We start from the raw sequence: 12,462 nt of genomic DNA on the forward strand, positions 1-12,462 counted from the left end.
CCGATTTTGAGCTGTATTATTTGGCGGCTCAACTTCAGGTGTTGATGCAAGCAGTTGCGATGGAATTTAGAGGCCCTGAGAACTTGAGAGGAAGAGGCATACCAAGGCACGTTCTATCCTTTACAATTTTGCAACAAAAACTAGATCTTAACGATCTCTCCCTAGAGGAGAAGACGTTGCGATTGTGCTGGAACCGAAGTCAACGTAGGGCTGGAGGGCTACATCCCTATGCGCGTGAAATCCTGTTGGGGATGATTACAGCATTACCCCACGGGGGCGATTGGACGACCTTGATGGACTGGGAGCAGACAGGGATCCAGGACTTGGGGATTTATATGAGGACGGGGAATTGTTGTCCTACCAGACTTTGCAGGAGAGGTATGATCTTCCTGGGGGAGGATTCTTGTTACACGCCGCACTGGTTTATGCACTACGGACACAGTGGAAGGAAGGGCTCGCGGAACCCAACACAACAATGGCATGTCAGTATGTAGTGATGGCGGCTGGGACTTTTAAAGCGGTCACATGCCTGTACTCCAAGATGTTGAATGAGGGATTGGCACCACTGGATGCCTTGAGATTAAAATGGGAAACAGGCATCGGGAAACCTATACCAGACACCACCTGGGAACAGATAATACGTAGGACTTGGAAAAGTACGAAGAATGCAAGATTTCAACTGGCGCATTTCTTTATACTACACAGGGCATATTTGACGCCGGGTAGGATTAGGAAGTATTTTACGGTGGAAGATGCAGCATGCCCTCGGTGCACGAGTGCAGGGGTGGAGCTAGAACGCATGCTGTGGGAGTGCCCTAAACTAGGGAATTATTGGGAGGAAGTAGGAAGCATATTGAATGTGGTCACAGAGCGACGCTTAGCTTTTGACATGGCAACATGTATACTGCACTGGTTCCCTCATACCTCCAAGACAAAGGTGACGAGTACATTCGTGGATATGGGGTTACTGCTAGCAAAATGGGAAATAACAAGGCACTGGAAGTCGAAAGAGGGCCCCAACAGCAAAAGATAGAAGGCTGAGATGTAAAAATGGGCTAGTAGCGAGAGTGTTCTTAGATTTCAGCAGGCGCGACGCTGAATAATGAGAAGGCGCTAGAATCTGCAAACGCATGGGAAACGCTGGTACAATCTTTGGCTGATTACCAATTAGACGAGGAGTAGGTGGAGACTATTATGCACGGGAAAGACCCCTTATATGTACATACTGGGAAACATTGGATTGCAGTTAAATCACAAAATGAGATTTGAATTTGTTGCTTAATGTAATACAGACAGGTGGGGAGGGTTAGGTAGGGACCAGGGTTGGGGTTGGGGTATTGTTAGTAGGATGGTTAAGAGTCGCAACATTAAGACATACAGCATGTTTATATGTGCATCGCCAGGTCCTTATTGTATTGAAATCGGATGTATCGCTAGATGGCTCAAATGTGATGTGTTGGGGAGGGACTATTGGAAGATTTGATGTGCGTAGATTGTGGATGATATAATATTTTGTAATTGGTTGATATGAAACTAATAAAATATGGGTTTTTTTTTTAAATCACTCAACGGACACGTATTGGTGGACTAAATCGTTCCAGTTTATTTTAAATCTTATTACGTACCGAAAGTAGCTAATATACCAGTGACAAACCAACAACCTCAGTTGAGATACAACCACCGTCAACTCAGTGAGAAAGAGCCCACCAAAATTCAACCCTTTCCAAGAAGGTGGAGGGCAAAGTAGCTTGCACAAAAACCTATTTCTCATATTGTTTCCCCCTCCTTAGCCAAATTGGGAAAACTTCCTAAGCAACGAGTCCACGTACTGTCTTATCTCTGTTAATTTTCATTAACGACCTTTTCCAATCCAGGGTATTGGCACCAAGAGAGACAAACAATAACCGAGTCTCGCCAGACATTAGCTTTTTCCTTGTGTATCACTCCAGTCCTGAGACTGCACTTGCACCATCAGCACCAAGCAGCAGTCTTGTTTCTGTGGTTTCTTTCACAAAGGCATTCTGTATACTTTCTGATCACTATACAATCACTTCCACCCTGCATTAACGCATAAAGCACTTCCATTGAGGCTTGAGTGGAGTCGGGTAAGATCTCAGGTGGAACTCCCATGACCCAGACATAGGTGGGGTCTCCCTCAAATTATCCAACAGCTCAGTCTTTGCATCTAGTTTAAACACAATATCAGTCAGTTGTTTAAAGGAGGTCATCTCTTTCAACTCTGACACAGGCACATTAGTCAGTCTCCAAAGCATGTGTTGCCTTTTCTACCTCATGTTTTATTCCCAGCACTGGGCCACTAAGGGCCTCCATATTCTGCCTTCTGTAGCATCTCGTCATTGGCACCAGTCTTTTCTGCCAAGTCAGTGCAGAAAGCTGCAGTTGAGTGAAGTAAAGTCCGTAAGGGAAATGTGCTTTCGGTACTGTGGCAACTGATGCAAAAGGGTCTTCCTTTGTTGTCCTCGTCATAGGCGTAGCCATGTTCTCCAGAAAGCACTGCACTCATAAATATTGCCACATCAGCTCTCTGAACTCGCAGTCCCACACTCTAAAAAGCTGCCAGATCAAGGGCACCTTATCCAGGGGATTGGGGACAAGGCAAGCAATGCAGGGGCTCAAGGGCCAAATCATGTACTGTGCCCCATAGTGCTTTGAAACCATGGGGGAACGGGCTTTTACCCAGAAAGGAAATGTCTTCTTCCAGCCTATCTCCCTTCTCACTCCACCCCTAGGCGTTCATTGGTACGACTAGATGCTCCAGGTGTGGACAACAACTTTATAAAAACAGTCTTCTCACTTGGAAACAAAGCCTTCCGTGGCTCAGCAGCACACGGGGTCCACGAACAGTTGAAAAAATCCCTCTTACTAATGTGTACCAGGATCACAGGCCCAAATTGGAACCTGGTTGGCCTCTTCTCCTGGGATAGAAACATCTGGACATTTTTTATCTGATACATTCAAGCTCTGCCTTCACTAAGAGTTCTCCAGATTAGATCTATTTGTGTTCAGGTATCATGAAGAACCTACATTGCAAGTAAATAGACATAACTCACCCATTCTGCACATATAAAGATGGTGCCAAACTAAATGCAATTGGGGAGATTTTTAATTGTGAAAATGCATTTGCGGCATTCTTTTATTGGAGACTGTTCAAGAAAAACAATTCTGATTCACATATTCTAGCATTGTTTGTTTTGAGAAAGCCTTGAATTACTTTAAAGGAGGAATATTGTAAGCCTTTAACTTACTTGAATATTGGTTTAGCCATCTTATTTTAAAACCTGCATATAGGTGCTTAATATGCCATAGGAACCTAGAACACAAGCGGCAAGTAGACATGTTTTATACTCTTTCTTTGTGGAAACATTTTGGTTTATTCACTGTCATGTTTTCTCCTTCTCAGGTGCTGATATCGCCAATGTCTGTAATGAAGCTGCCCTGATTGCTGCTCGCTATTTAAAGGCCTCTGTCAGCGATAAAGACTTTGAGCAGGCTATTGAGCGTGTTATTGGAGGTGAGGTCAAAGTGGTGTTACTAGCATCTCTTTAAACATGTTTCCAGGACGAACCTTGATATCCAAGTCGCATTCTATACACAACAGAGAATACTTTACCTTTCATGTTGGTTGTCGACTTTTAGAGAACACGAGAAAGAGATTAGCCATTTTACACATTCTGAAAGTGGAATTGCATGTATGTAGGAGAGCATTTGGTGGAGGCAAAGCAGAAGATAATTTTATTCTTACATTCAAAAGGTCACTGGAGAAGAAGCATTCTGTTTCGGATGACAGACTTTTCGCATAATAGGGAAAAGACCAAATGTTTTGGTGGTGAAAAGAGAAGGAAATAAACATTTAAAGCTCATCAGGCAGCACCTTTTAACAGCCTGACGTTATCGCTGAGACCTGAACTGTGAGTATCATCTGCTGCCGATGGAAGACCTACACCAGAGGCTCCACCACCAGTCGCTCTCCAAAGATGGATTTAGATCGGCACCGGTCGTACCACCTCGACCTTCCCTGATGCCAATCCTGAGGCTGACACTCCCGGGGCCACTGCCGGCGCCATCCCCGACTCCGACACAGAGCCGGAGGAGAATGTCCGACACTGGATCTGGCGCTGACTGGAGCCATACCTTCCCGACCGGATCCTGAACTCCATTCTTACGAACTAGGACTTGGGGAGGATTAAGAGGGGTCACTGGACCCTGAAGAAGACCAGCCTTATGGAGAAAAACTGGACTTTGCTGAGGATCTAGGTGAAGCCAGTGGACTGGATACTTTTTGAGATACTGGCCTGCTTTCTCTCCTGACCGTGGCTACGGAGGAGAGAGCTTCATTCACAAAGGTGGTGTGGTGGGCAACTGGGGTCCTGGACCTTAGCCTGCCCTCAGTGGCAGTCAAGACTAATATCTGGATTGAAGTGCTTCAGCCGGGAGGGTCTATATCAGAACCCTTCTCCCTTTCAATGAGGCACTTACTGACGTCCTGCTTGGGACTTGGTTCAAGCCCAGCACAGGGGCTCCTGTGTACTGGACGATTGCCCGGGTCCCGCTCCAGGAGGCCCAAATTTCCTCAAACAATACCCTACCCAAGAGAGCTTGGTGGTCCAAGCCTCCATATCCCACGTAAATCATGATGCATTCCCTACTACACCCTCCTCCTCCCCCCACCCTCCAGACAGGGAATCCAAGAGGCTGGACAATCTTGGAAGAAGTTATTTTCTTCCACCAGCCTGGCACTGCGGTCTGTGAACACTTCATGCCTTTTGGGCCGCTATTCCCATGCCCTGTGGGATACAGTTGTGCAGGGGCTGTTGATGGTCCCAGAGGAGGCCTGGCTGTGCTCTCCCAGGCTGTTGCCTTCGGAGGGATGCAGGGAAGTTCAGTATCCCTTGTGGGCTTAACACCACCGACTCACTAGGCAGAGCAGTTTTATCGACTGTGGTCCTGTGACGCCATGCCTGTATGAGGATGACTGTTTTTTCAGGGGATGTCCAGTTCTTCTCACTCATGGACATGCCCTTTGATGGCTCCTGTCTCTTCGGAGACCAGGCTGATTCTGCTGTGGAGCGCTTCAAGGACAGCAGGGCTACAGCCAGGTCCTTGGGCCTTTCTAAGTTCTTTGGTGACCCTCAATTCCCCTTTTGTGTCCACGAAAGGTGCATGCAACTGTGCCTTTATCCAAAAGGCCCGCAGCATGAAAGTGGATAAAATTAGGTAGTGTGTTGGATGGCTCAGGAATAAGCCTTATTATTAACTGTTATTTAAAAAAAGAAAGTATATGCTTTTGAATCTGTGGAGGAAACCACATCTGCTGTATCCTTCGGAAGTAGCATGTTCCTTCTAGAATGTGCTGCGAACTTGTGACCTACTGGTTCCACTGGGTTGTTAGGTTCACTGAGGTAAGAGTGCATTGGGGGGTTTGTCTGTATATGGCTTTCATTGCCTCCTATAAAGTTGATAAATCACCCTCTCCAGTTTCATTATGCAGAAGAAATTATTTAATTTGTCTTAGTATTGCTTGTTTTGCCACTGGGTCACACAATAAGGTGGGACTCCGTTTTGAGGCACCCCTCCCCAGTATAAGGTGCAGATGGACGGTGCATGATCGGAAATCGAATTTCCCGTGTTTCGCATCTACCAGGGTCACCAGTAGTCTTTTGTTTACCAGTATCAAATCAGTTCTGGTGTACGACTTATGTACCACTGAGTAATGGGAGTAGTCTATATCCTCTTGGTGTAAACAGTTCCAGTTTATCTACCATGCCTATTTCTACTGCCACCTAATTTCCTCCTTAGATAGCTTTTAGGCAGACAGTTTTAGGTTGCAACTAAAAACCAATGCCATCAGTCAAGTGTTTTTTTGTTTTTTTTCTGGTCTAATCTGTATAATTCCTCCCATTTGGTATAAATCTCGTTCGAACAGGCATTGTTTTATGTTTATAAAGTTTACATAAAATAAGCTCATATTACATGATACTAGTACTTGAAATATACTTTTTTTTCTATTATCAGGTTTAGAGAAGAAAACCCAAGTTCTTCAACCCGCAGAGAAAAAGACGGTGGCCTATCATGAAGCTGGGCATGCCGTGGCGGGGTGGTTCCTAGAGCATGCTGATCCCCTCCTAAAGGTTTGGATTCTATTTGCTTTCTAGGGTGCAGATGTCACTTTCATTGCAAATCTCTGCATAGACGCTTATTAAGTCAAGTTTGTCAATGTTGTTTTTAAACTTCCTGTATAATGGTAAATAAATACATTATTCTGACTCATGTAAGTTAAGAATAGACACAGTATGTGAAAAAATATTCAGACGAAAGGGAATTCAGTGGGAGTGTTTTCAGTTGAATAAATGTAGCCCTGATGCCTTTTCATGTAAGACTGTGTAAGATGGAATCAGTGAACCATGGATGCTGAAGTGTCACAGTAGGGCTGCGTCAAACATGATGAATTGATAGAGATGGGTGCAATGGGATTTGTTTGGCTACACATTTTCTGAAGACTGTTAAAGTGTGAATGTTCAGAGACATCTGTAAATGAAAGTACATATTCTGCCGCAAACCTAAGCAGCAGAGCTGAATGTTCAGGACTCCATCTTCATTGAAGGAAAGTGTAACTGAGGTGAAAAGTGCCTTGTTTTGTTGAAGGGGATACCTTCAACTAATTCTGGTGGATTTTAGTAAGTTCCAGTGCCTGCTAATTGTTCATCTGATTTAAAGGAATGTGTCAAAGGTTCACAGCAGCTGCAGTAGGATCGCTGTTTATTATATGCTCTTTCTTCCTATAATCCAACCTACATTTCTTTTAATGAGAAAATGTCCTTTCTGGGATAGTGGAGAATAAGTGCCTTAACTGTGGGTGCTTAGTCTAAACTACAAGACGCCTGGGTGTTGGTGGTTTAATCCACCATGAGTTTTAGTTCCTATTTCACTTCCACACAGTGGATGTGTAGTATGTATGGATTCTTTTTATTGAATATATTTTATGTGGCTATATTTTAACAAAGCACGCCTCCTATGGATTTCTCACTTTTAATCAGTGGTCCTAGTAAAATGTCTCCTGTACTTTTCAAGTCATTTTAAGTGCTGCACCTTTTGGGTACAGGAAAGCGATTTTGGTAAAATGTAATCGGTGGAGTGAAATTTCTCTATTAACTTACATTGAGGTTGAGCATGATTGAAGGGGATAAAGCCAAAATAAAGCTTTTTTTGCCTTTAAGAAGCTCTTGTCTACATTGGGAGTGTGGCATGCATGATTTTGTCACCTTTTCATATTCACGTCTCAACTCCTCTGTAACGTTTCTTGAGGTAGATGAAGTGTTCTAGCATATTTTTATATTTGCAGAGCATATTTAAAACTTCTTGAAGAGTTTCTACATTTGCTGAAGAAGAAAAACATTTAGTACATTCTTTTAAAAATCCTCAAGTCCTAGGTTTACTTATCCCAGACTGTTGGCACAAAGTGTAACATTTTCATGGATACATCTGAATCAAATAAATCCAGAACTTGCACTGTGGGACCTGTCGGTACAACTTCTGGGGATTCACCCAAGCTGTTACCAAAGTCTTTTGTTCTGACTTCATAAAAACACAATAGAATTGCTATAAGTGAATTACTTGGTACCAGGATCTGTCGCCTGTGGGTTTTGTGGTGCTTTTTCCCTTGGTGCCATTAAGTGGCTTCCCAACAACTGTCATAGTCGCCAGAATTGTTTCTTAGACACATCTGAGTTGTGCCTTGCTCCTACCCCCTGATTGCTGATCGAGTGTGGTATTGGTTTTACTGTGTTTATGAGCAATTGTTATAATCAAAGGAGAGAGAGAGGAACCAGAGAAGCTAGTTCGTTTCCCCTAAATTATTATCATCAACCAACAGGAACTAGCTCTGTTTAGTGTGCTTTGTGTCTGTGTGGGAAACCATTTGTTTTTTTATGAAGGCCCTCACCCACCAACCTAGTTAGTGGCATGCTTCATCATCGGGCCCCACCCGAGGCACCGAGTGTGCCTCAGGTGTGCTGCGACGCCAGATTACTGTGGAGCGGGTTTTATTGAGTTTGTGAGTGTTCTTATGCGTGTGTGTTGCGTGAGGTTTAAAATACTGTCCTTAGGGTCCCAAAGATTACTTTATTGGTGGGCTCCAGGCAGTCACTAAAAACAAAGGCTTGGGACCATGCACGTCCCAAGCCTTTGTTTTTAGTGACCTAAATAAAATGATCTAATGACAACTGAAAGAGAAAAACATCAGAGAAGGAAGTCTCCTATCTTTTTTGAATCGCCATATACGTTTACAAAAATAACAGCACCTGTGGTACCACCCCTGACATTTTTTAATCCAGAGTGACCCAAATCTTAGAAAACATGGTTTCAAACCGTTTACCTCCTGGCTCTAATTTTGCCTCCCTCCTTCTATCTATAGTGATCGGGCGAAATTCCAGTATTGCTTTGTTTAGCAATAAAGAAACAGAAAAGCTCTAAATTGTTCCTAAAGGTGCTGTTTATCAGCAATTACGGACCCTGATCTCTGCAAATTCGTTACTGCACCACCTACTTGTTTCTCTAGTTCTAGCTAATCCATGACCGCTTGTAAAGGCTGTATAATTCGGACTTCCACCACTGAATATTGGGCTAGGTAAGTTCCAATTGCTGCTTGTCTGCCAAAGCTTACTATCATTCCCTCGGAATGACAGAACAGAAATGGAGATGGTGACACATACAAATTGGATTTGGGCAACAATCTCTTTTGTAAAAATCTTTTGTAACATTGTGGTTAAATGTTTGACCTTATTTTGTTCTCAAATCACAAAGGGAGCTTTTTATCAACAGGCCTCTTGGTCTCTGTCTTTCCAGACAATAGTTGGAAGACAGCCATCTGATCACTGTAGTTAATGTTGCCAGGAATTGTTTTAAGGGGCCACCATCTTATTCCAGTGCTTTTAAAATAGTAGACTTCAAGTTTAGAGTGCCAATATATTAACAGAGGTGTGTTTTCTTAAACCCACCTGCTAATCCTGTTATGCCTGTAGGCAGAGTGAGGTCCCTATAGCTATAGCATCCACTCCAATTAGATAAACAAGGAGTGCCTATAGATTTAGCTAAGAAAAAAACATTTACTCTGTCACATACTTAATATCTGGGTAATTTTTCAAGCCGTTACAGTTGGATATCCTTTCAGAAGTATGAATAGCTCAGATAACTTAAGATGAGTTTCTGTTTGCTGCCAGAAGGTTGGGACTGATCAAATCCACAGAACCATATGTAACTGGAATGAGAGAGCAACTCATTGGATGACTGAATTACAAACTTGGCTCAAATTAGTGTATTGAACTGAGAATCGGTTGATGCACCTTCCCAATGATGGAGCTCCCTCCCAACCTGTGGGCAGTATCCTTGTCCCCTGATAGATAGATAGATAGATAGATAGATAGATAGATAGATAGATAGATAGATAGATAGATAGATTTATTGTACAGTTAATAAAAACTCACAATATAAAAAAACATACAAATGTGTATAAAAAGTAATCATGGTTACAATGAAAAATATAAAGTGCGGTGGACTTGCTTATTGAGATCATAAGAAGGCATAATTATATTGTTCAAGGCCATAAGGATTTAAGCAAGCAAGGTGCCCCAATGGACTTAGCTCAGCATTGAATAGACTTGTGCTTAGTGTGAGTCAGTTGTCTGGATCATAATCCTTTTGGACACCATGTCAAAGAATTTCGTTAATCTACAGTTTAACTGAATCTCCTCAGGGTTAAAGCACAGCATCACAGCCTGCCTGCAGCTCATTATGCCCTTCTGGTTCCATATGGCACGGAGTAGGGATCGTCCCATGAGGTCAAGACTACATTCAAAACTAACCTTCCCGTTATCATCTTTTACCAACCACCAAGTCAGTGACCTCATCTATGCATATTTACCCAATATGATACCAATGTACCATTGTTGTCATTTGCATATATACTATTTCACAAAGCAAAGCTTGGTGCCTATTGATGTATTAAAACAAATGAGGTACCATTGAACAGTTACTGGATCAGCGTAAAATTTGGGCCATTGAAGTTAAATTCTCATTGATCATTTCAGCCAGGTTCTGACACAGAACTACCTCGCCTTTCATTAAATTTGAATCATAGATTCTTTTCGAAGTGTTCATTATATGGCAGGCTACTGATAGATGCACATACCCTGAATGTAAATCCTATCGGTCTCTCAAAGTACAGATGTTCATTCAGTTCCCTTAAATAAAGTCTTTGTCCTAAGGAACCAGTATCTAAATGCAGCATCAGAACAAGTGCCGTCTTCATTTGGTAGTATCACTGGTAATATGCAATCGAATTGGAGCAAGGTTAGATAATGTCCAGAGTTGCATGCTACACTTAGTCATTACTCCTATACATCCCTAGAAAGTAGTACACATTTGATCCTTGATGTGCAGAGTTGTGGACCATGGAGTGAACAATGCATCCTGCATCTATGTTGAACAGTCTCTAAGAGTTCACAAAATATAAAAGGCATTTTCGAATACTTTATGGGCACTACCAGATATACAGAACAGCATGCATGCTGGAAGGCATTACAATAACTGCCCTTGATATTGTATGTTAGTAGAAGAGAACAGCAGATACCAAATACTTTTTTATAGAGTTTGGGAGAGTCCGCATTGGAGGCATAGATATTTTATGAAATCACTTTGAGATTATTCAAGTGATTGATGATGACTCCTTCCCTGTGAGGTTGGGCCCATCGCCATTGATGCAATCTGATCCTAGATTAGCAGAAATCCGACTGCTTTGTGATGTGACCTGACCATTGGTGTGTTTTTTTTTTTATGAAAATGGAGTTGTGAAGAGAACGAACAGTCTTTTTCACATAGTTTGTCAAATGTGCTGGTGATGAGTTTAGATTGAGCAGCTTTATTTGGCATAAAGATTAAGCGGTGTATTGATAGACTGTGCAAAATTAAACAAAACTTCTGTTTTCTGGTTTTTAATTCACTAAACAGGAAACCCTCTTCTTCTAGTCCTAATGCCGATGTAACATTTAGGACCTTATCCACACATTTACAGTCAACTATCAAACACTTAAATGTAAATATAGTGAATCCAGAGCCCACAACTAAGACACAGTTTTCCTTTGCTAGTCAATGCCGAAGGCCAGTCTGCAAAATAACTTGTTGTAAGGTTTTATGGTGTCCAACTCTGTACTCTGGGATACCTTCTTGTGTGATACTGGGTTGGATTTCAGAAAGACCAGATTGCCAAAGCTGTACCTCAGTAAAATGTGATGGATTAGAGAAATGAATTGCTCACCCTCAAACATATTTTAAGTTTTTAATTATGTTCAAGGCCAGAGTGACTGTATAGCACAATACAGACTTACTTGACTAAATAATACAGATCTACAGTGTATGCTGAAGCTGGCTAGAGTCTAACCAAGTGCCACCTGTGAGCATGGACTTGGCCACCGAAACAATCCATAAATTATGCTACCTCCCTTCAAGATCAAGTGCAGTGTTAATCACGTTAATGCCTAGTTTCTTAGGCAGCTTGATGTTAGTACCCTAAAAAGGGAGGGTTATGATAAGTAAACTGTGTGACCCTCCCTCGTCCTCACATGCATGTAGACGATGAACAACCTGCTTGAGAAAGGCAGGCCGATTCTGTGTTGGACAAACCCCCAACACCAGCCTGCCGTGTATAGGCACTGATAGGGCATGGTAATTAAACCATTAACATAAAACATGGAGATACAATGCACAGATCCTAAAAGGAATGTTGATGAGCCTTATTTTGCAAACCAATAATCCTCGTAATATTCAATATCCAACAAGAACACTTTACAATCGAACTCTGATACCAGTACCATGCAAGTTTACCAGTTGTTTGTTATTGAGACTCTAAACAGAATCAATATCTGGCACTGCATACTTACAACGTGTAACAACAATTTAGCACATCAATATACTCTGAATACAATGTAATATAAAATATGTGGAAATCAAGATAGAGTGACTAACAAAAATCTAGACGCGCCCCCAGTTTGTTGCACATTTGTCATGTCCAGTGGATGTACTGCAGAAGAGCCTCATTCATCTCCTGTCTGCTCGAAATTGCTAAGACATCCTGGGTTTTATTACAGGAATTACCCATCTAACATTCCATGGCATAAGACTTACCCAAAATCTAGACACTTGTAACAGCTTTTTAATATCGCTATCTGGATTCCATTGTTGCAAATAATGTGCATCTTACCAGTGAGTACCTCAGCTAGATGTATGCCATGGTGTCAGCCTGCTCTCATGGGCAAAAGCTAGATAATCATGACCAGGTCCCTTCGTGAGATCATGCCTCCGGGTCAAGACCTTTATAGTTTACAAGATGTAGTGTTGCTGATACCATCCCTGAGCGGTCTTCAGTTTCCGGTTATTTACTGCTTTGCTGCA

At 42.3% G+C, this 12,462-nt stretch overlaps 1 protein-coding gene across 1 annotated transcript in view; it reads left to right on the top strand.

Annotated features, from left to right (window-relative positions):
* The window catches only part of LOC144799051 (mitochondrial inner membrane m-AAA protease component AFG3L1-like), a 275,930-nt gene that overhangs the window by 207,493 nt on the left and 55,975 nt on the right, over positions 1-12,462 (top strand). Inside the window, exons 13-14 of the mRNA XM_078670217.1 lie at positions 3,422-3,532; positions 6,034-6,149. Of these exons, the coding sequence (XP_078526343.1) occupies positions 3,422-3,532; positions 6,034-6,149 (227 nt within the window). The remainder of the gene's footprint in view (positions 1-3,421; positions 3,533-6,033; positions 6,150-12,462) is intronic.

Source organism: Lissotriton helveticus, chromosome 12 (assembly GCF_964261635.1).
Source record: "Lissotriton helveticus chromosome 12, aLisHel1.1, whole genome shotgun sequence".
Taxonomy (NCBI): Eukaryota; Metazoa; Chordata; class Amphibia; order Caudata; family Salamandridae; genus Lissotriton; species Lissotriton helveticus.